This window comes from Syngnathus scovelli, chromosome 6 (assembly GCF_024217435.2).
Source record: "Syngnathus scovelli strain Florida chromosome 6, RoL_Ssco_1.2, whole genome shotgun sequence".
In the NCBI taxonomy this organism is placed as follows: domain Eukaryota; kingdom Metazoa; phylum Chordata; class Actinopteri; order Syngnathiformes; family Syngnathidae; genus Syngnathus; species Syngnathus scovelli.
The window spans coordinates 13,861,524-13,886,587 of NC_090852.1; the positions used below are offsets into that span (position 1 = coordinate 13,861,524).

General features: G+C 38.0%; 1 protein-coding gene and 1 long non-coding RNA gene across 2 annotated transcripts; one reads left to right on the forward strand and one right to left on the reverse strand.

The window, feature by feature from the left end:
- Positions 1 to 384: 384 nt before the first annotated feature.
- cpne2 (copine II) lies at positions 385 to 24,719 on the forward strand. The gene is made up of 16 exons (XM_049724441.2): positions 385 to 632; positions 2,988 to 3,188; positions 7,862 to 8,041; positions 8,137 to 8,211; positions 8,456 to 8,527; positions 9,601 to 9,684; positions 9,822 to 9,911; positions 10,228 to 10,326; positions 11,966 to 12,052; positions 12,633 to 12,692; positions 16,622 to 16,755; positions 17,678 to 17,732; positions 18,098 to 18,149; positions 18,478 to 18,611; positions 21,014 to 21,250; positions 23,712 to 24,719. Exons 2-16 carry the CDS (start codon positions 3,012 to 3,014, stop codon positions 23,817 to 23,819), a joined length of 1,644 nt encoding a protein of 547 aa, XP_049580398.1. The 5' UTR covers positions 385 to 632; positions 2,988 to 3,011; the 3' UTR covers positions 23,820 to 24,719.
- LOC125971322 (uncharacterized) lies at positions 5,067 to 7,194 on the reverse strand. Its single transcript, XR_007482386.2, has 2 exons — positions 6,973 to 7,194; positions 5,067 to 6,692 (listed from the first exon to the last, which is right to left on the reverse strand). It is a non-coding gene; the product is annotated as an uncharacterized lncRNA (long non-coding RNA).
- Positions 24,720 to 25,064: the final 345 nt, after the last annotated feature.

Genomic DNA, 25,064 nt, shown 5'->3' on the forward strand with positions numbered 1-25,064 from the left:
TGTGCATGTGTGTATGCGCGCATGTGCTTTAGTATTTTATATGTTGCTTCCATTCAGGTGGTCATTTTTCTTCTTTTGGGGTTACCATTAAGGATTTGTCCATATCTTGGGCTTTGTTCCCTAGATTGCATTTCAGTCTGTAGATAGATAAATAGATAGATACTATATTGAGGTAGTCTTATTCTTTACTTGATTTTATTGTCTGGTTTGGTATTATTTTGCTCTTGTAATGGTTATTATTTTCCGTGAAAACATCAACAAATTGAGGGGAAATAATGCCCTTTTGCGAATAAGGCGTTAAAGACCAATATTGAAACAAAACGGGTGTACTTTTATTTTGACGGGTTTACTTGATTAACTTCCTGTGACACGCTATATAATTTCTCTTAACTTGGCGGAGCCGCGGCGGTAAGGAGCGTGCCTTTCCTCCAAGGATAAATTAACGTTTAAATGCGCCTCCCAGGGTCCCGAGGATAAACATGCCGTTGGGGCTTCTGTTTCAAAAATAGATTAATGAAACTTAAAAACAACCATTCGTTCAGCGTGCGGCACCAAAACATTGTCACCCAAAAAGCGCGGAGAAGTTGGATGGCTTTCCTCTTTTTTTCTTTTCTTTTCTTTTTCTAATCACGGTAAGATTTGTCGAGAAGCGTGCGCTGGATAACGGAATCTATAAAGATGTTGGATGAAAGAAAACGACAATTTTGCAGAAAACTTGCAACGATTAAAAAATATAAGAAAGCATGTTTTATCAAGTGCGTGTACACACGTGGGTCTACTTTGAAATTCCATATTTAAGTTTAAGTAAGGCTTTGTTGACGCCCCATCAGAGAGCGCATGGTATGAATTTGAGTTCGGAGAGCAATATTTATGTTGAATCCCTGCCAGCCATACCCAAGCCGTCTTCTTTGACAGGTTGTCACTCACTGCTCTTGCGCTGTCAATGAGGGCAAGTGATTTGGGTGTGAAAATGTGTAATTCCGTGTGTATTGTAGGACCAGGGAGAGTATGCAGATTTGAGTTTTTGCATCGAAGTTAATATGATGTATGGCATATGATATATAAATTAGAAAACGTAAATATTATATATATATATATATATATATATATATATATATATATATATATATATATATATATATATATATATATATATATATATATAGGATGACCAGTGTATCAAATGTGTCCCTTTAAATGTCTGTCAATTTTAATATTCCCTATCATGAATTGTTTTTTTTTTTTTTTTTTTTTTTTCCCAATGATCATCGTCACACACACATCTGGGTGTGGTGAAATTTGTCCTCTGCATTTAACCCATCCCCATGTGATTTTGATCCATCCCCTGGGGGAGAGGGGAGCAGTGAGCAGCAGCGGTGCCGCGCTCGGGAATCATTTGGTGATCTAACCCCCCAATTCCAACCCTTAATGCTGAGTGCCAAGCAGGGAGGCAATGGGTCCCATTTTTATAGTCTTTGGTATGACCCGGCCGGGGTTTGAACCCACAACCTTCCAGTCTCAGGGCGGACACTCTACTACTGGGCCACTGAGCTGGTTGCAGTTAAAACCCCTTACTCTCATTAAATGCAGGAGATTTCAGAAATTTCTCTATGTGCCTGCTTAGTACATCACCACGACCAGTGTGACATCACATGAGAGGAATCATGTTGGTTATGACACATTGTGTATCTTAGCAACAAACAGCATCCTTTTTTTGCGTGCTGTTCTGTGAACAAATCCACCCTAATGGACATGAGGTGTTAGGTTGTCTAAAGGCTGCATCAAATATCAGTGGGAGGGGGAAAAAAGAGTTTTAAATAAAGCGACATTTTCTCTTATTCGAAACTCACTACAACATGACAGATCTTGGCTTTTTGTTTGGGAGGCTTTGGCTTCGTCAGGATGTGTTGCATGCAAGATTATGGATGCACGTGGCTTCATTATATTGTAAACAATATTGCTTTAGAAGGCAACGGTGACCTCCATCAGGGTCATTCTGCATGGCCACACCTGTTTTGTGGCTTTTCTAAGAAGGCATTTTTACGTAAACAATTTTATGTGGGTGGACAGATGACATCGTCATGTATTTGTGTTTTTATCATTAGATGTTTCTTATGAGAGGAAAAAAGATACATTGTGTGGTTCAATTACCTTTTTAAACCTTACTGACATTGTATAACAAAGTAAAGCAACAAGCTTCCACAAAGCACATGGTTTCACCAAAGCAATGCATTAATAATTTTCATTGAAATAAATGTAAGTCATTGTGAAATGATTAACTCTGGGTAAGTGGGAGCCAGTCCCAAATGTTACCCTGAGCACCATTGCATTTAATTTAATGATGTGCACTTCCTTGTATTCCTTGAAAAGTTGTACATATATTCACAGTCACTTATTTTGATTAGTAGTTTTTTCTGGCCACTAGACATTTATTTTATTTATTTATTTATTTATTTATTTATTTATTTATTTATTTATTTACATTTTATCATGAACAAATGAAAAAAAGATTATTGAAAATTGGCATTAAATTCATACAAGTATAAAGAAAAAGATATATTGGGATATACAGGTGTTTAATATGTCTGTTTTTTTTTGGTCAAACCTTGTGCATTAAAAGTATTAGTAGTATTTGTACTTGGTATCAGTGACTACTCAAGAGTTGAGGATGCGTACTGGTATAGGTCTGAAAGAAAAATTGGAATTGAACATACCAAAAATATTAGGAGCAATCAAACCTGATGATTAATTTTAAAGGGAAACAAATATTAACTCTCAAACTGGGTCGTCATCCGTATCCAGGGACATACCACCTTTACTAAGAACAACCCAGAACTTGATGGGTGATGGGTCAATCATCCCACACCAATGTCCAAACTAAATGACCCGACCTTGATTTTACTGTTATCAATGCTGGTTTAGCCGGTTTACTTTAAATTGACAAGTGTATTACTAAAATGCTTCCTTTTTCTTCTTCTAATCTTCAGGGTGACTATTTGTAACGTCAGACGATGGCTTACACTTTGGGCTCAGACATTCAGGGCCAGACACGTGGAGTAGGACCTCAACACTTTGTCACACGGGTGGAGCTTTCTGTTACTGCTGCCAATCTTCTGGATCGCGATGTAGCCTCCAAGTCAGACCCGTTTTGTGTTCTGTTCCATGAAGTGGATGGCAACTGGGTGGAGGTAAGATGGTGCTGACAGAAAGAAGGGACAATAGTGTGGTGTGGCCCAACATTTTCTGAACCTATCTCACGGCACTCCAAATACAAATATTGAAATAATCAACATGTCCTCTTAATTTACTCACAATTGTACTTAGTGTGAAATGAGAGCTTGTTGAATTGTGGAAAAGCTGATAAACTCACATTATTTGAATAGCGACAGGTTTAGTCTACCTTCTGCCAGCTAATGGAAGAGCATTTGGGAATTGTACTACCTTGCACTATACATCAGAGGACTTCATAGATTATCAAATATATTTTTGTAATAATAGTGCTTTCATTAATTTGACAAATTGAGTGAAATTGGTTAATTTCCAGGCACAACGTTGATGATATCTCACAACACTGTAGTATGCAAATCAATATTGAGAAATGTATTGCATTTTTCAATGACAGTACAATGAAAACATACTGTATCGTATAACACAAAAGTGAGTACATTGCTCATATTTTTGTAAACACTTCCGTATCTCTTTTCATGAGACAACAATGAATGACGAAATGACACTTTGCTACAATATAGAGGATTCAGTGTATAGCTTGCATTACTGTCCCCTCAAAAAAAAAAAAACGAAAAAAAAAAAACCACAGCCATTAATGTCTAAACCAGGGGTCGGCAACTCCAGTCCCTCAAAGCCACTGTGTACATTTTAGAAGTTTCCGTCCTTCAAAATACATGATTCAAATGATCAGGATGATTATCAGGGTCCTACATAGCATGCTGATTATCTGATTACAACATAAGACAAAGATAATGACATTAAAAAACACTCCCAATTTGAAAAATCTGATGATATCTACTGAATTTTTTCTCTGTTGTAATGTAAAGTTAAAACCTAGTCATGTTTTAATGTCAAATAAAGTTGTTATCAGAACATGTAAACGGCAACGAGGAAAGATGGAGTAGAACAGCTAATGTCTATTCCTCCATTTTTTGTATTCAATTCTCACAAGGATCGTTAGTTTGGCAAAGCTTGGCCTAGCTGACTTAAGAAAGTGGTACCACTTGGACTGCTTGCCACACAATTTCATTCGCATTCGCTTGGGGAGAACATGTAAACAACACAAAGAAAGGCTTGAAGCCAAATTTGATCATCTTCACTATATAGGTTTTTCATATAATTATGGGGAAAGGAAGAGAACTTCCATTGTGTTTTGTTTTTTTTTCCCCCTGCAAAAATAATTTTCAGGCATCATTTTTGCTTTAAGACGTCTGTTGCTTCAAGGTTTATTTTTTTGCTTTAAACAACTGACCAACAAGATGCACTTGGTTTTGTGTTTGTTTCTGTGTGTGCCTGCTTGTGTGTAGGCGAGACCTTAGTAGTAGCTAGCTTACGGTCACCGGGGCATGTTGCTCTGATGTGAGATTTCCATTGGTTGCTATGGTAACACATCGAGAAACTAAATAAGCTTAGTGTCCCTGAATCGTAGTCCAAACCTTCTCTCGGGTGTTATCCACAGTGCTCGCAGTTTAGCATATGCAGCATTACACATGCTCTAATCCCTCCAGTTAGCTTTTGTTGTCGGCAATTTCTTTCTCCAATTGTTTTTTCCTCATTTGCCTCCCTATTCATGTATCTTTGTTTGGCGAGATGGAGGAGTGAGACTCATTTGTGTCCAATGGGGAAAGACAGAGGGCAGGAAAAGTGTGAATGCAAGCCAGAAAACAAAACAAAAAATGTGAGAAGGTGACTCTGAGGTTAAGAAGAATATAATGATAGAGTGCAGTGATAAAAGACAAGAGGAAAACATCAGGGGCAGCCAGAGACCTTTAGATGTGCAGGTGCTCAAAGTGGAAAGGAGGCACATGGAGCAAGAAACTGAAACAAGAGGAAAGAAAAAAGTTAACTCATATTATTTTGATCTTTGTATTAGGGCTGAAAGATTTGGAGAGCATGACCTCAGACAATACAATTCCGTGATCCTCAAAGCTCTAATTAACTAAAATCAAATACACTTCTGATAAGTAGCACTATCACTAAAGGCAGACGAGTAGTAGCCTTAGCATACTAGACACCCAGCAACAAGAGAAAACACAAGAAGATGGAGAACTTAATACTAATTGCTAAACTAATGTGACACAGTCGAGACACACCAAAATAAGTGCTTAGGTGTACAGTACACTTTTCACGGAAGTCTGGCCAAAGCCTCCCTAGGGAGGCGAGCAACCAGCTATGACCAGACATTTTGAAGTACAAAACAATATGTTCATAAAACAGAAATGAAATGAATAAAATTACTGATGCCACCATGATGAGGAGCTTATAAGGATCAATTTAGCTTTGGTAAGGGACAATGCAAGGTATTAAAACGGCAAGGTCAATTCTTTTTTTTTTTTTGTATACTAAAGACATTTGGGTTTCAGATCAAAAGGTGAATATGAGACAAAATTCAGAAGTTCAGCTTTTATTTCATAGTATGCAATGTGTTAAAACTCAGGAAAGAGCAGCCTTTGTTTGAAGTCACCCACTTTTCAAGTGAGCATTGGAACAGAGATTATTAAATTAGCTTTAAATGAATAACATTCTGTATTAACTTTTGCATAAGCCTTATTTGCAATAACTGCATCAAGTCTACGACCCATTGACTTCACCAGACTGTTTGCTTTCTTCACAAATGATTGTTTTGTGTGAATGTTATATCTCTTGTATATCAAGGGCACAATTTAAAAACATTTCAATGATAGATATTGGTGGATTGCTAGAGCGTTCTCTCTTGTTTTTTTCAAAGAAACACTGATTCACTGAATTTAATCTACTTCATCCCTTTGAGCGGCATTGGGCGTCCACTCCACCGGACAGGAAATCTTGATGTTAGAAGGTGGTCCACCTCATTTTCTCCACCCACCGTATAATTGCTCCCCTACCCTCAATGAATTGATATTCATATACAAGAAATGTGTTTTTTACAGTATTAAGGGATACACTTAACAATTAAACACATTCAGTTGGATAGGGGGATAGGGATATTTATCTTCCCACCCAAAAAACTAAATATCATTAATGACAAAAAAAAAAAAACCAAGACCTCGTCTGATGATGTAGAGAGACACGATGTTGCTTGAATCAGTTGTGAGTGTCAGAGTGTTAATCATATAACCACAAGGGAAAATAACATGACACTTGAAAGCACCCACACACTTCTGTCTGTTTGATGTCTGGACTATATTTTGAGGCCTTTGTTACTCACGATCGCTGTGCAATACCTGAGATTTTGGTATTGATCGATGTCAAGTAAATACTGGCCCAGTATTGTTGAAACGGATACGAAGTACTTTTAGGTTAAAAATATAGTTGTTAAGTTGTGTCAATGTATCACCCAGGTCTTGCTTCAACTTGAAAAAAGCCTGGTCTGAAGAATCCAAAGGGACAAGTCCAATCTTCATTTAATTTTCCTTTAATTGGGTTTCAGTTCCATTTAGGTCCCAATTAAGGTTGTAATGTAGATTGTACTTCTGGTTGATAACCTTTAAACAAGTAAAGAAAAGAAAGAAAGTAAAAATAAACATTCATCTCATTGTAATTCAAACTAAACATTTGTCTATTAGTTTAATTCAAAATAAACATTTGTCTGTTCTTGTAATTCAAAATAAACACTTGTCTATTCTTATAAGTCACAATAAACATTTGCCTAAATTGACATACTTAAACTTTGACACAGATAATCAAACTTCACATTTCAACTTCATTTGACCATTCAAATCGATACAGTTACTCAACAATCAATACAAATGTCCATTTTCATACCAGTTAGGTCTTGACCGTGAGCTGAGTGATGTTTAGTTTTTTTGTTCCAGTGCCACCAAACATTTCTCCTTTGTTCATTGCTCTCCACGCCATGCAGGCTACAGGAAGTATATAGGTAATTCCAGGGCTCAAGGGTTGGACTGATTTTGTCTGATGGTTTAATCTTTCTCTGCCCCCTGCAGGTTTGGAGATTTGGAGATGATTCCAAGTTGCTTGTTTCAGACTGCCTGTTTGAGTGAATGTGCCTTTCACCTCTGAGTTGACTTGACAATATTTAAAATTGCTTGTCCTATTACTATGTAAAAAAAAATGATTTATAGTCCGGAAAATACGGTAGTAGTAATCTGCCTCAAACTGTTCTCCTAGCTTGTTTTGATCCAAGTTGTTAAATAAGCTAATTAGTGCAATCTCATTTTCGACTGTTTTGGTTTCTTTTCCGATGACTTTGTACTGTCACTCAGAGAGAACACAAAAGCAATTTTTGCTCTGCTTGCAGGTAGTTTACTTGCTTTTAACTTCCAGCGATGTTCACTCATTTTATGTTGTGCCACAATAATCAACATCAGTCATAAAACATTCTATTATAAAACCGCATCACTATAGCATAACAAAATAACCAAATGTTTCAAGAATATGTAACACATGTTCTTTTTCATAGGTTTAATTAAAGTTTTCGGAATCAACAGTTCAGTTCCTCTAAATGGTATTATTACAAGTGCAAAGAGCATTGTTGCATTTGGAAATGGATGGATTAATTTTTCAAGATGATTGCCTTGTTATTACTGCATACTGTTTTGATCAGGTTAGGGTTGGATGCGACACAGTTTTAAATCCAGAGTTCTAAAAGGGTTCCCACTAAAAAGCATTCTCACTTCTCCATGTGTTTCAGCTTGGCCGGACTGAAACAGCTGTTAATAACTTGAACCCAGTTTTTGGAGTGAAGTTCCAGGTGGACTACCACTTTGAAGAGATTCAGAAGCTTCGCTTTGCCATGTTTGATGAAGACAAGTGTGCCACACAGCTCTATGAGCATGATTTCTTGGGAGAATACGTTTGCACACTTGGAGTTGTATGGATTTTACGTTTTTAGTCATAACTTAATTTTGGACACCACGATTTCCCGTTTTAATTCATACCATATGTGTCTCTTATACTCTTAACTAGATTGTGTCCAATAAGAAACTTCACCGCCCATTGATTTTGGCCAACGGGAAGCCTGCTGGTAAAGGATCCATTACTGTAAGAACGTGTACTTTGTTTTCAATGTTGTTATGTCTTTCCTTTTGAGACGACCGTTTTGTTGATCTACAACTGGCTAGCGACCGGTTCAGGGTGTACCCCGCCTAACGCCCAAAGACTGTTGGGATAGGCTCCAGCATGCCCATGACCCTCGTAAAGATAAGCGGTTTGGAAAATGAATGAATTTTGTTGATGTGATGTTATTATTTGAAAAGTCCCTTCATCTTCTGTTATGCTTTAATAGATTACTGCCCAGGAGCTGTCTGACAACAGAATCATCACGTTGACACTGAGTGGACGTAAGCTGGACAAGAAGGTAGATGGTTCTCCCCACCACACAAATGCTAACATGCACATATTCAAAGCGTGAGGATAAGCGGTTCAGAAAATGGATGCAGTGATGGAATAGGATGCACGTTTCAGCATTTATAAATGGTGATGCCAAATGATTATAGTTTTGCATCCCAGTTAAAGTTGAAGATTTAAATCCCCCCAAGGGGACCAAATGTTAGATATTCTGATTGGTTGCTGTAGAAATGCAAGATAAGCTCTTTTCCAGAGTAGAAAACCACAGACTGGGTTCTTTATGTACATACCCAAATAGGATGTTCAACATCTACCATCCATTTCCTTGGAGCCCAGACTTACTTCTCTCCAGCCACTTCGATGAGCTGTTTCGAACAGATCCCAAGATGTAGTCTCTCTCGCGCATCCTTGGTCGTCCCCGCAGCCTCCTCAAACTTGGGCGTGCACGCAGCACCTTATCTGGGATCCATTGAGGTGTTATCCTAGCTGGATGTTCAAATTACCTCAACTAGCTCCCCTCAACACGTAACTCTGCATGGAGGCGAATTAGAAAGTCTGCTAATTTCACAGACAAGCACAGATAGAGAGAAACCTGTGAGGCTGTGAGAGCCAACTTCAAACATGGCCAATCCAAGCAGTTCCTCTCAGTTCCACCTAATGCCGTGAGCTCGTACGCGAGTCTTGCCATGGCGGCACGCGTAAATACGCCATGAAGTAGGAACTTGAAGATCACTGAGATGCTTTCTACAATGTTCAGAGGGTTTAATGCTCGTTGTGGTTGACACACACCTGACACTCACCACACGTCCGTGGAGCTCCGTATCTGCCTGTTTTCTGATCAAATAAGCACAGACCTAGGACTTAGATGTGATCTGAGAAGGCCTAAATCGAAATGGACTTTGTGCCATTAAATTCTCAGTCCATCAGGCACATCTCCAACGGCATTCCCTATGCTGTGCTGCCATGATCAATTTGGCGGATCCACTGATATTTGTGCCCCAACACAAATCTACTGTCCATGAAAAAAAGAACTAATTAACCTTATAAGAAAACACCAACATAATGTGTCCCTGTTCTTTGCAGGATTTTTTTGGGAAGTCAGACCCATATCTGGAATTTCACAAGCAAGGAGAAGATGACAAATGGATGCTGGTGCACAGGACAGAGGTGAGTTCAACTTTGTTCAAAAGTTTATATGTATCAATTCACATTTGCAAAAGTGACTGAATGTTTCTGATGTGGGTGTTATTAGATATGTCTGCTACTGAATTATTTGCCACTTGTTTGTTTTTGTATCACCAAAGGTCATAAAGAACACTTTAGACCCCTCATGGAAACAATTTACTGTGCCTCTTGTTTCTCTCTGTAATGGAGATGTGGACAGAAACATCAAGGTCAGTTTCATGTGGTATGAAGATGAAGCCCCATGGCTTTTTCTCTTGAACTTTCATAAGACTCCAGTGGCACGCTCTGTGATTACCTGGACTTTCCATAATACACATCTAAATGCAAAAAAACAAACCCTTCGAAGTAATGCATAATTATGAGCAATATATTTTTTGACTTTGGCATGCATAGTTTTTTTAAATTTACATAATGCATGAGACTCCGAGGCTTTACTTTGAAATAAGCTGAATTTCTCAACTGCAAGATACTCACCTATGCATGGATTGGAATCACTGATTTATTATTTGTCCTACTCAATAACAGGTTTTGTGTTTTGACTATGATAATGATGGCGGCCATGATTTTATTGGAGAATTCCAAACAACAGTAGCCAAGATGAGTGAGGCTCAGAATTCCGTGGAGGTAATACTTTTTTTAATGATACAAACTGCAATATACAATACTATCTCATGTCATCTATTCTTTATTGGGATCCCTATTAGCTTCCACAGATGTCACTAGTCTTCCTGGAGTCCTAAAATTAATACAACAAAACTGGAATTCCTCGATAATAAAATATAAAAACAAACAACAAAATAACCAACAAGTACTAAAAACAAAGCAGTCAACATTTAGGGAGGAAATCATAAAAGGATGAAATTACAGGTGCGTACATTATAATAAATACAATGGTAGTCGATGGTAGCCAGTAGGTCTCGAGGTTCTTCCGCTCCTCAGTGAAATACACAAGACTACACTCATTGAAGTCACTCCAGTTTCACACTAGCTCAAATGTTCAGCCAGCTATCTCACACCGCACATCATCACAGAAGCGTCTCCACCATCTGTCTCAATAACTGTTTACGTGCCCAGCTTTTGTTCTTCATCATTTTTTTCTCTCCGTTCCATCCACCATGTGTCCACTTAAAGACTAGTCAAGTCAGATTTATTTATATAGCCCTTAATCCAAACCACTTCCTCAACTGATCTCCAGTCAGTCAAAGGACCAGTCGCATTCACAATGATTGAGCCCAAGACTGAACCCAAGACTGCTGCACCATAGTCAGGCGAATGTACCACCATCAGTGACTCCATTTAATAATACTATATTGTGGTCGTAAAACGGTACTACGTATATTAATGTTTGGTAGTGTCTTTTTTTTTCCTCTCTCAAGTACCACCTAAATTAACCAAAATTAGTTTTGCCCAAGTAACTCATATCCATACACTGGATGTTTCCTTAATTATGTAAAGAATATGCTGCATGCTTTAATTAAAAGTTTAATTTGGAATTAATGTAAAAATCATGCCCATGTTGTTTGGTTACTTGTTTACTAATAGACCCTGCAGTAATTTGTCCTTGCTCTGTTGTGTGCCAAAAGACTGTTTGTCGATGCATGTTTTACACCAGGGTCCCTATCTGGAGTAAGAGAATCTCTCACAGAACAAACATCACTGTTTGTATTGACCAGTGGTCTTCAATCCTGATCCTCGGGGGCGGGCTGGGCTGCCTGGTGGTTTTCAATGTCTCCCTGTTTGTTATGTCTCCCTGCTGCATCACACGACCATTATCCAGCTTTTGCAGACCATGCTGATTATATGTTCACTTGAATCAGGTGAGTTGCAGCAGGGAGACATTTAAAAGGGACACTTTTTTTTTCAACTGCTAATGATGAATTCGCCATCCGTTGTGTGTATGTGTCAGTGTTTATGTCTGTGTGTGTGTGCAACAAAGCAGCCACATGACTTGTTCTCCCACTGAGCCTGTTCACATGTGCCAATGGTGTGTGTCTAAAAAGAGCTCACGAGAAAAGACCAGCTAGATGGGGGATGGAGAAGAATAAGAAGAGCTTTTGAGATGCAAAGTCTTTTGATGAAACTTCCAGTCAGATTACAGGGCATTGACTACGGACTCAATGATTTCCTCCAAGCATTTGGTGTTTGATGCTTTAAAAAAATGTCAACAACTGCTTTATCAGCTACAGTTAAATCTGCATTAATTTGTACTCCTGCCTTCATAATGATATTTTCCAAATTCATTTTGTCTCTAAATCTTTGCCAGGTGGAATTCGAATGCATCAACCCAAAGAAACAAAAGAAGAAAAAGAATTATAAAAATTCTGGAGTTATTATCCTCAAATCATGTAAGGTAAGAATGAATGCCGAGCTATAGTTTGTTCTTGTCAATAAACGGCAAGAAAGAAGTGCAGCTATGCACTCAAACCAATTTGGATTATTTAGAAAGGAAAAACAAAGCAAAAAATCAACACCAACAAATGTAACAAATTAAAGTGTCAATGTTTTGAGATTACATAAAATCCCGCTAATTTTATTCACGTGCCTGTAGATGTACCGCTTCATGGCCGGTAATTGTCTTTGTTGGCTGATTGAACGGATTAATTTGACTAATTGTAATGGTGTGAATCAGACCCCAAGGCAGATCTTACAGGAATAAGAGCCACGAAAAGGAGCATGGACAGACAAAAACTGAATAGATCATGACAGTAACAACCAAAACATGTCATTTGTGTATTCCTGCAACCGGATTAGTGACAATGATATAAAACAAAAATGTTATCTCTTACATGATGTCTTGTGTTGGAAAAATATGGGTTGTATTGTCATTTTACAACACAATGTGGGGGTTGAAAAGAAGAAAATAAATGTGGACTATGCTGTATTTAATGGACTGTATAATTTATTTTAGTCTTTGACTCTTGTGTCTTCAGATTACAAGGGACTACACTTTCCTGGATTACATACTTGGAGGATGCCAACTCATGTTTACTGTGAGTTTGACAGCAATACATTTCGTAATTCAGAGCAGTTGTCACTGGCCATACCGTATGAAACAGCGTCGCAGAACAGCCGACAGTACAACTGAATTATTACTCTGGTCACCAGCACATTTAAATCAGACACGGTATTTCTGACACTGATTTTAAAAAAAAAAAACTCTTTATTTAGAGCACATCAGGTTTTTGAGATATCTTTTCAGCACCTGCTAGCCCAATATAAATGATGTATTAATTATTGTAATATATAGCTATGACCTTTCAGAAAATAATCCACCTGTTGCTTAACCTAACCCTTAGATAGATAGATAGATAGATAGATAGATAGATAGATAGATAGATAGATAGATAGATAGATAGATAGATAGATAGATAGATAGATAGATAGATAGATAGATAGATAGATAGATAGATAGATAGATAGATAGATAGATAGATAGATAGATAGATAGATAGATAGATAGATAGATAGATAGATAGATAGATAGATAGATAGATAGATAGATAGATAGATTACACTGATGTGTTAGAGAAAAAATAAGGGCAGATTGGAAATAGTAGCCTAAAACCTCTAGTAAAGTTACAAACTGATCTAAATGCCATTTTAGTGAACACAAAATACAGAATGGAAAGAGTTGCCAACGCTGTGATGGTGTTTGGATGAAACCATAAGCAGAGCAGGGGGTTTTAAATGTTGTCCACCCTCCTCATGTCGCAAATACGCATAATATATCTTACTCTCAGTGATGTACACATACTCCCTCCTGGCACACTGTAAGCAATTCACAAACTTCAAATAGTTTCCTTCTCATACTGGCCTTGAATCACACATATTTCCGAACTGTATTAAGCACAAGTATTAGATGCAATTCCCCACACCTTCAATCTCATCACACCTTTCCTGCCAAATCACACTGCTATAGACACGCGAAGACTCATACTGAATTTCATTATCATATCATCATATAGTACACGGCCCATGTATTTGCATAGATGTCGTGCACATGTAGACACTCAAATGTAGATTGAGCTCTTCTGCAGTGTTCAATCAGACTTAGAATGACTCTAATCCTAATCTCTAGGAAGAAAACGTTCCTTTTCTCAGGGCTGTGGGGCTTTAGGGAACAGCAACATTTCTTGGGAACACTCCCAACACAAAGAGGTTCGCTACTGCGGATGGTCTGCTTGGTTACTGAGAATTTGCATTCGTTTATATTTAATGATATACAATGACCTGGTCAAATATGTAGAATGCATTGGGCAACACAAAAATAAGATGAATTTCAAAATCTGTGGGAATAAGAGGACAATGATAATAAAATGGGGGGAGCATTTATTTTGAAGAAATTGAAAATAAAATGCAAACAAACTACTAAGCGACGACACACAAAAAGCAAGGAAATAAAGAAGGAAGGAAGAAATGAAACAAGAAAGTCAGAAAGCAAGTGAACAAGGAAATGAGAAGCAAGGAAACAAGGAAGAATGGAAGAATCAAGGGAACAAGCAAACTAGGAAGCAAGAAAATGAGGAAGGTTGGAAACAAGTACGATTTAAAGAAGCGAGGACATTATGATGGAAGGAAGCAAGGGAACAAGCAAACAAGAAATCAAGGAAATGAGGAAGGATAGAAGAATCAAGGGAAAAAGCAAACTAGGAGGCAAGAAAATGAGGAAGGTTGCAAATAAGTAAGATTTAAACAAGCAAGGACACTAGGATGGAAGGAAGCAAGGCAACAAGAAATAAGGAAATGAGGAAGGATGGAAGAAGCAAGGAAACTCCAAGTATGCAAGGAAGGAAGGGAGCCAGGAAACTTGTAAACAAGGAAGAAAGGAAATAAAGAAGCTTGGAAGAAGCCAAGAAACTAAGAAGAAATAAAGCAAGGAATATAGGAAGTAAAGAAACAAAGAATGATGGGAGAAGCAGGGAAAATTTTACGCACTGAATGAAGGAATCCAAGAAATAAGAAAACTAGGAAGCACGGAAGGAATCAAACAAGGAAGGTTGGAAGAAGCACGGAAACTAGGAAAGAAGGAAGCAAAGAAAGATGAACAAAACTAAAAAACTAAGCACAGCGTTTGGAATGCTATACTCCATTTTTCTAGCAATTGTTTGTAGAATGGGAATGTTATGTTTAGTGTATTGTGTATTAACTATTACAAATAGCTTCGGGCTAGAAATCATTTGGAAACAGAATGTTGTCATCTCCCACTGACACTGAATTCACAGTTATCAAAGTAATAATGTCTAGCACCAGAGATCACTGAAGGAAAATGCCATAATAGCTTGTGAAATTTCATATTTTAGCATCATCAAAATAATTCCCCACTGATACGTATGTGTAATGGAAATATCAAAATACACTTTTGTATGTCGGTAAGCATTCAGGTATGCACATGAGAAATGGTTGTTTATTTAGGCAAATACTTTTTTAACCGGCATTACATATCAAAATAATCCCTTTATTAGGATTTGTAATTTAAGATCCATTCTTGTTTTTAACAATAAATGGAAATTTGTGCACACTTATGTACATAATGTTAATGATTGCCTGTGGGAAAACTTGTCACTGTGCATTTACGTCTAGGCACATTTGTTGAGTGCATGTGTTCGGGGGGAGTTCCTTGAATTCACATGTGATATATGTTATCACATTGTCACTCTGTTCTCGTCAGTGTCAAGAACGCCCTTGTGCTGTCATTGCCATTCTTACAAATGGCAGGCTTATTATCTTATTTTTTGCCCGTTGTTAAAATGTACGAAACTGGAGAGCATAATTGATTTTTAAGACTGGATTCACACTTGTGGTTCAAGTACTAGCGACAATTCAGATATGTGTCATAGCAGCGTAAATGGAATTGACCTTGTACAAATGTGAATGCAGTGATAGTCATAAATCGTACGTCAGTGCCAGATTGGGTGTTTCAATTTGGAGCAATCGTTGAAGATGCCTTTATTCATTTGCTGCTTTGAGGATGTATCAAGTGATTTCCACCCAAAACCAGATCTCGTAACACTTTTGCAAATGGAATCTACTTTAAATTGACGACTTTTAAAAAAAACAACTTTGTCATACCCTTACTGAGTTTTTGTATTGTCCCAAAATATGCATATTATTATTTATTTATTTTTAGCAATATTCGTTATTAAACAAATCACATTATTTCAGTGGTTGACTTTGCACTAGGCATCAAAGTGTGACCTTTCAGGTTTATTGCTAGGTCAAATGATGAAATTTCTGCACCGTCAAGGATGTAGAGTAAAAATATGTCCCATCGGTTCCTTCTAAAGCTCAACTGCTGGTGGAATATAAGTAAGGGGTGCTATTCGGATTGAGCCGTTGTACTCTATGACCTTCCTGGGCCACCACATCACTCTTCAAGGGACTGGAACGCTCTCATGGAAGGAGGAGACTGACACCAGAATCACACACCAATCGCAGCAGGGCTCCAGCAGGGTTTCATAGCTGTCATGGTGGATGAAAACATACTTTGACAACTTCAGATCTTGGGGGGAATGTCGAACTGGGGAAGGCAGTGTTGTCATGCCTGAATGAGAAGAAAATGTCCGGAAAGTTGATTGAGAGGCTGCTGATGGGGGAGTTGCAACGGTTGGATGAAACTCCCCCGGGACACGTAGAGACTGACTGTACACAAACTCAGCGGACAAGGCCAGGAGATCCTCCTAGGGGATAAAGCCAAGGCCTAGCATAATCCAGAAGCCCAGTCGCTGCCTGTGAAACCAGCCTTTATGTCCCAATGAAACCACTCATAAAGTCCATGGCTCTTTTGGTTGTGCACCATAGCATGGTTTTTGGATTAGGTTCCACACCTGCTTCAAATTCGCTTCTGTTTTTCTACACGCTGACCTTTTGAAAATCTGTCTCAGAGAATGAATTATTTGACTTGTCTTTTGTTTTTCAATAGGTTGGTATCGACTTCACAGCATCCAATGGGAATCCTCGAGAGCCTTCTTCCCTCCATTACATTAACCCGCTGGGAAGCAATGAGTATCTTGCTGCTATTTTAGCTGTTGGACAAATCATACAGGACTATGACACGTGAGTATCTCATGAGGACAGCTACAAAATTGATTGAGATTTCTGACAGAATGTGGATCATGTTTTTATCTGTGGTACTAAACACACTTCTTAAATGACCATGAAAACAGCCTGAAGTCTGAAAGCCAACAATCTCTTGGTATCTACCATAGTGTCATGATAAACTCCCAGGTGACACCTCAATGTATTTTTATTTTTTTTTAACCATTCATGATTTACTACTTGAGGGATCAAATGATGTGGGCATTCAGTGTTGCCTTGAAATTTGTATGAATCTATTGATATTATGGATTTGAAACGATGAGTTCCCAAAATTCCCTGCAATTGTATGTTGAGAGGCATTGTTTTTGATTTTGTCATACAGTTGTTCTTTAAATTGTAAACTTTGTGCCCGATTATTGGGAACAACCGAACCTTTTGGGGATTTTCCATTTATACCTAATTATGGGCCTGACCTGTTTCCACTTCCTGTTCACATGTGGAATGTTCCAAACAAGTGATTTTTTTAGCAGTCCTCAAATTTCCTAGTCTGGTTGAAAAGGATTTGCAAATCATTGTATTCTGTTCTTATTCATATTTCACACAAGGTACAATTATGTTCACCACCCCATTGTATTTCTTTTGCACATTTGTTTGTACTTCTACTTAAAAACAAACTGCAATTGGACAACAAATGAACAAGTTATCAAGAAAATGTAGGATGCGTGAAAAAAAAGCGAAATCTATTTTAGTGGCTATTTTACAAAATGACACTTTTCTGGCAATTTAGACTTCCTTCATTATGAATCCATCTTAGTGTTTCTTTGTAAAGCAGGTGACGAGATATCCGCAGTTGTGTAAATGCCGGATGTTGAATTTTTATTTGGGGGAGGAAAAAAGGCTTAACTCATCTTTTAATCTGTTGTCATGGTTTATTCCGCAGTGACAAAATGTTTCCTGCTTTGGGATTTGGAGCCCAACTCCCACCTGACTGGAAGGTAAATGTTTTTGATGGCATGGTTGTACACACTTTAGGTGTGTGTACTCTATAGATACGTTTGTTTCATCATTATCATCATCTCCTATAACAGCAGTGTCATGTGGAAACACAAAACCAAAACTGTAAGCCATATACTTGCATATTCAAATTGTGCAATTGTCAACCCATCTGTGTTGCCATGGCGCTGTGCTGATGAAAAGGACAAAGGAGAGAAGAGCTCTCACACACACACACATATAAACACACACACACACACACACATGCACGCACGATGAGAGTGATACTATGCGGGAAATAGAGCGGGTTAAGGAAAAAACAAATGCAGAATATTTATTGTGAATTGAGTTTGTCTTGTGTTTTTAGGTGTCACATGAATTTGCAATCAACTTTAACCCCACAAATCCATTCTGCTCAGGTATGTAATGATGCTGTTGGTTGGTTGATGATTTTTTTTAATGTTGTTCTCGTTGAGTTAAGCGATAAGTGTACCATTCAATCAAAGCATGAAGGCCGCTCAGACACACAATGCTAATTCAAGCCAATTCAAGTAAAGAAAATGTGCTTTTGCAAGAAAATAAATGTCCAGTATTTTATTGACATTGTCAGCTACTCATGAGTATGATATATGTTGCCATTGTGAGTCACATATTGTTCACGTAACGTTTTGTTGTGGCCAGGTGTCCTCAAATAACTGTAAAAATTGTATCCAAAAATTAATTCATATGTTTTGTATTCCCGATTAGGTGTGGAAGGTATTGCACAGGCTTACTCAGCCTGTCTCCCCCACATCCGTTTTTATGGGCCAACAAACTTTGCTCCTATTATAAACCACGTAGCCCGTTTTGCAGCCCAAGCCCTGCAACAAGAAAAAGCGGCGGTAAGTGAGAATGCAAACATTTCAATTCCATAAATGTATACAAGATTCAAAATCATGTAAATAAATAAATAAATAAATAAATAGAAGAGAACAAGTACTTGATTTAAGAAAGCCAAAACATATTGTGTGCCTTATATTGTGTTTTTGTCATAACTGCTGGCTTGATTTATACCAGATTTTTTGGAGAATTGGACGTAACATAAAATGTAAAGCCTATTTGTGTGTGTTGTTATAGCTGGGTCAAAGGCTGTCAGTTGTACACCAAGCAACGCGTCCGAAACACAAACAAATTGCAATTGGCGACTGACCAACACAAACTTAATGACCATCCTGTATTTTTTGCAACAAAATATATTTTTCATACTCTCTTTGAGTACACCTTGACATTACTATATACAAAAACATAATTGTGCATGTGTCACGTCTCGTCCCCAGCCATTTCACTATGTGTTTGTTGTCATGGTTTCTGTCTGTGTGCTCGCCCTTCCCCTCCATGATTAAGCGTGAATATTCTCACCTGCCTCTTGTTACCTGTCGTGTATATAAGTCCTGTCTGCCCCTCACGCCCCTTCGGATCATTGTGTGTGTGTGTGTCTTGTTGTTGTTTTGATGTCTTCACGTCCTTTGTTTCGCGTCCCTATCGGTGAGTCCTTTTGTTATTTCGGTAAGTCATGTCAGTTTGCCGAGTCTATTAGTTTGTTTTGCTGAATAAACCCTGGTCCAAGCTGCATTTGGTCGCCCTGCTCCATCCGATCCGTGACAGCATGTTATATATGATCATTTATCAGGCATTTCGATTCACTAAAGCTCTTACAGCTTGTTTGTTTGTTTTATTTCAGTGCTTGTTTTGTTTTACTAGTAGTAGGCACGGAATAAAATAGTCCAGCTCCAGATAGTTTTTATGTAGACTTCCTTAAAAAAATTTATCTAGCGGATTGTTTTTGTTAATGCAACTACTTGACTAAACAAAATTGAGTACATTCAACACATCATTTTCTTCAGCATTTGGTATTGACATGCCTGGATCTGACTTAAATGTTTTTTGTTATTGTTGTGAATCATCCTGTGGGACACTATGGTAATTTGATTGGCCATTACATTTGTAATTTTGTGAGGCCATTCACCTGTGATTCAGATTTGGAATCACACCCAAACTGGTTGCAGACTGTCGACAACTCGCAAAACAAGTTGCAGAACCACCCACACTGCGACTCAAGTGTTAAGTAGCATTCAGCCACGTAGCTCAAAATGGGGCTGGTTCAAATCAATGTATCAATATTCCAATCCTTCAGTTCGAAAGAGCCAACCTGTCACTTTATGCAAATACTCGTCGCAGACACACACCCTCAAGCTGGCGTTCCAAACAGTTTGCATGTGTGTTTGTCTGTGATATCAAGTCTATCATTGAATTCAGTCAGCATCTGTTTTCAAAACCTCTACTCATTTCATAAAATAGTCGTGTGTTTCTAATGGTAATATCCTATCAATATAAATTGCGGACCCAGAGCGTGAGTCATGTGTTGAAGTATAGTTTGCCAGGGGAGCACATTTAGGTTAGTTTTTTTAATCATGGGAGTTGGAGTGCACAGAAGGCTTGCAGCAATGTGAGTGCCAAAAACACATTCACTCTTAGGCTGTTTTGAACGCACACACACAAACAAACACATGCGGTAACAAAGGCAATATTTATCTGCACAGTCTATTTGACTGAAATTAGTTCTTCAGTGTTAATATTTCAGTTTTATACTGAAGCTAAATTCCCCTTTTTTTAGGATTTCTCCTGGGTTTGTTTTCTCTCTCATTTAATGCCACCATCATTTTTTTGCAGGAACAGATGGTGTGTTCTGAGAAGCTCAACTTGCTGTAGTGCTTTCATTTCATTTCTCCTCGTTACTGAATTGTTGTGTGATTCTCTCATCCTAATTGTATGTATTCTGTTCCCCATATTCACTCCTAACAATTTTGGGTAGGGTACGTCCTGCAGGATATACATTTGCATTTACAGATTCATTTTTGATAAAGGTTTCTAACAACGAAAGCGCGATGCTCACTGGTCCAATTCATGTTAGCAACCGAAAGGAAACAAAATAACATGATTGGAAAACAAAACGAAAATGAAATTAAACAAAACGAAACAAAGTAACATTGGAAAAGGAAACGAAAATGAAATTAAACAAAATGAATCACAACAAAATATGTACTTTTCGAAAAGAAAAAACTAACTTTTTTGTTTCTTTAATTTATTTGCATTTTATTAAACCCACAAATGTGTCAGATCATTTTGCCGAACTCTGTAGAATATCTTAGTCATCAGAAATGTAATCGACCATTTTAGTGCACAACATGCAACAATGTTTCTCTCTTTCCCAATTTTTCCCTCTACCGCCTTTCTCTCTGTGCAGCAGTACTTCACTCTCCTCATTATAACAGACGGTGTCATCAGCGACATGGATGAGACACGTGATTCAATTGTTCAGGCGTCCAAGCTGCCCATGTCCATCATCATTATCGGTGTAGGAAATGCGGACTTTGCCGCCATGGAGTTTTTAGATGGAGACGCCAGTGTGTTGAGGTCCAACACAGGCGAGGAGGCTGTTCGGGACATTGTCCAGTTTGTCCCCTTTAGAGATTTTCGTAATGTGAGTATTCACTTCAGCCTGAGGACTAAAACAGCTGCATGGTCTACATAACCAGTTCCTGGTAGAGGTTCTGTATCATAGGATTGTGCCCAATGCAACACATGCTGATGAAACAGAGGAGCATCAAAACTCAGCTCCAATCAGTTTGGATTTCTAATTAATATCCCAAGTGAGAACCTTCATCTGTTTCAGGGACTTGCATAATATTTTTAAATACTACAGATAACATGATTAATTTTCATGTAAGTGCTTAAAGAAAGTACTTGCGATACAAGTTTAATCCCGCATTCACTCGTACTCAAAACATGTAAATCTCAAATCATCTTTCCCCAATGAAATGAATGAAATGGCATTAATCTGTTCCAGCCCCCCCAAAAAATAAAACAAATAGCACAAGTCTTCAAAATTCGATTTTACAAAAACTATTATTATAACTATTATAGACATACTTTTGGAAGGACCAAAACCCAAAATTAAAAATGTCAGTCAGTATTAGCTACGCTTCACTGAGTACTGAGAACCGCTTCCACGGTTGGCTCGTGACTCCATCTTCCGAGTTCAACGTGCGATACGATGAGATGTAGACATAATTTAGAGGTTAGATCAAGTGAGATACAAACATATGCTTGTGAACAGGCAACACTTCAAGGCTGCAGGGAATGTTGCCGTAGCAACAACGTCATTGAAACCAGGCATTATTTAAAGATGCTCAAAGAAAAGCACGGAAAACTTTGTGAAGGACTTTGGATTTGACCCATAGAATCTTCATCCTACCACCTTTTAAGTTTTTATTTGAAAGTGCCTACCCCTTTTCCCAACAGTTTGCAGCGATGTGTATCTGTTCTACTGTATCATACACTGACAACTGTTTCCTTGATGGGGGCCAAAATATTACAAAGTGCTACACAACTACCCATAAGGAGAACGGCTACAACTGTTCCTTGTAATTCTTTGATAAAACACAAATTACACTGTGCTGGTGAAAGTGAGAGTAACAGTGCCCTTTATTCAGTGCATTCACAACTCTCGACATTAGTCGTTAAACTGACAGCATGAACAAAAAAGTCATGAAACAATGACAACCAAGTTTGAGTTCTTAAATCGAATCGTACCCCATTTATCAAATTGCCTTGTATTACGATACGCATGAGTTAGCTTCTCCCTACATCCCCAAAATATGCATGTAGTACTCATAAATACAGACAAATTGTCACACTCCTTTGTCACTGAGTCAGAATTTAATAGAATAGAATAGAATGCCCTTCATTGTCATTTTACAATGCAATTGTAAAATGAAATTGGAGAGCTTCTCCCTTTCCAGTGCAGTGAGAATGTAGAAAAAAGAAATCCCAAAAAATAAACATTACAAAAATTAAGCCATCATAGCTACATGGAAGGTAGGGTAGTAAATCAATCCACCATCAGCTACATGCAAGAGTAATTTGGAATATCAATAGAATAGTCTGGGTGTGTTATTCTCTCGTTTGTGTCATTCTTTGGTGCATTCAAACACATGACATGTTTAAGAGAAAATTGATAGTAAAATTCTGCAACCAAAAAAAACAGAAATAATGTGAATCCTTTGTCCGTCACCCCCAAAATTTACATCCCATGTTAGGTGAAGCCATGCAACTGTTGAATCCAATTAAAACTCACTAGTGCTGTTATTAAAAAGCCCATAAACATTTCATCCACTATGGTAACATTACTATCATTTGTATCGTAATTCTCATGTATGTACCGTAATTTCCGGACTATAAGCCGCACCGGACTATAAACCGCACCAGCTAAAATTCAGGGATATTTAGTTTTTTTCTTACATAAGCCGCACCGGACTATAAGCCGCACGTGCACATGAGTTTTTTACAAAGAAAGACAGTACACAGAAAGCAGTAAAAATCAATAAATATGCTGCGCCGCCATTTAAGCCTCAGGGTACAAAGTAACCTTCTGAAAAAATACATTAAAAGTTCACATTCATTACAACTTGTTTTTGGTGAGCAAAATGTCAGAAGAATTTAATTTAAATGCTGATTGATTGGGTTTTAATACAATGCAGATGGTCCAAACAGCGCCACTGCTTTGTAATCTCTGAGTCACATGGCAGAGCAAGAGAAAGGGTTTAGAGCCCTTTGACGCAGGTCATCGAGCGTGCATTCCTACTAAAGCTCATAATAGTCACAAGCAACACAGCCAGAATAAGCAGCAGCCATAGTAGTGTTTCAAAATAGTATTCTTGTTTTTTTCTTCAAGATACCGCACAACAGTGGTCCACAGCCTTTTTACGAGTGTATAAAAGTGATCAAGTCATCACAAAAATCACGAAAAAAATCTTATATAAGCCGCACCTGACTATAAGCCGCAGGAAAAAAGTCGCGGCTTATAGTCCGGAAATTACGGTATTTCTACTTGTTTAGAAGTTGACTGGAATGTGTAAGTGTCATTCGTCTCCTTAACTCAGGCGCCAAAGGAGACCCTCGCCAAGTCTGTCCTGGCAGAGCTGCCTCAACAGGTCACTCAGTACTTTAAACAGAGGAATCTTCCACCCATCAACCCTGCGCCAGAGTGAGATGACAGCTCACACTGTAAAATAGCTTTTCTGTTCGCAACAGGCAGTGCAAATTGAAAGTACGTGACCGCCGTGGACGAATACCTCATATGTGGAAGACATCCTTGCCATCAATTTAGTATTTTTTTTTTCTGCTTCAAAAGACAACTCAGTAGATAATTCAGGATGAATCAGTTTTTCAAGAACTGTGATACAAAACCACATATTTAACAGTCATATTTAAGAGAAGCACATTTTTATTGTTGAGGATGTCCGGTTCGCTTTTTTGCACGTGTCTTGTGATATCGTGTGATTCTTACAACATTGTGGTGTTCAGTCTGCTTGGCTGAAATCAGTATCAGTGGTCGTACGGCTTGTTTTCAGGTAGTAGTCAGATTGAAGAAGGCTGATTTATGGTGGACCCAACCCAGTCATTCCCCAATTTGCAGGTAGAGAAAGCATTCAATGCGAATGGAAGGAGGCAAAAAACACACGGCAACTGTGTGATGCTGCTCTTCAATATGGGACCATTTCCCCAGATCTGTGTTACAGCTTTGACTCATCCAGCATGTTGCCAGTCACTGTTTACAAATGAACAAAGACCATCAAATGCATGTTATTTTTTTCATTATGTGCTACAGATTTTGTAAATACTGTAATGAAAGGAGAATTTTGTCATACCTTGAAAGTGTCATTATGTGCACGAGCTGTTTGTGATATGCATACAGTATTAGATTGTATATGATGTAATAGGTATTGATAAGGTACAGTAAATATTTTTATTGTATTATGCAGTGCAGACTTGTGTCGTTATACAATCATGAAATGCATATTGCAGTGTCTCTGTACTAAATGTGGTGCTCTTCATTTTGTAAAGTTGTGCCTGTCAGCACTCAGGTTAATAAACATAACTGTTCTCGATATCAGTTTGTTTCTCATTGAGTTCACTGTGTGCCACTGTTTTTGTACGAAAAACATGGGTTTTTTTTTTTTTAATGGGGGTGGCTATGCTCTTAAAACCTCTTAAAAATATTCACAAAATAACATTTGGCAGGGACATCAAAAAGATTAACCCCCTCCCCCCAAAAAAAATAAAATAAACCCTGGTAAAAGCTTGTTTTAAAATTGCAATTTCTGGGCAATGTTGAAAACTTTCAAGATTCATCAGACCTGTCTTAAATGCGGTTGTCTAACGTTACGAGTTGTCACCATAGCCTGAAACCTTTTGGTGATTCTTAAGTGAAGGTGGGGGACACCAAAAAAATT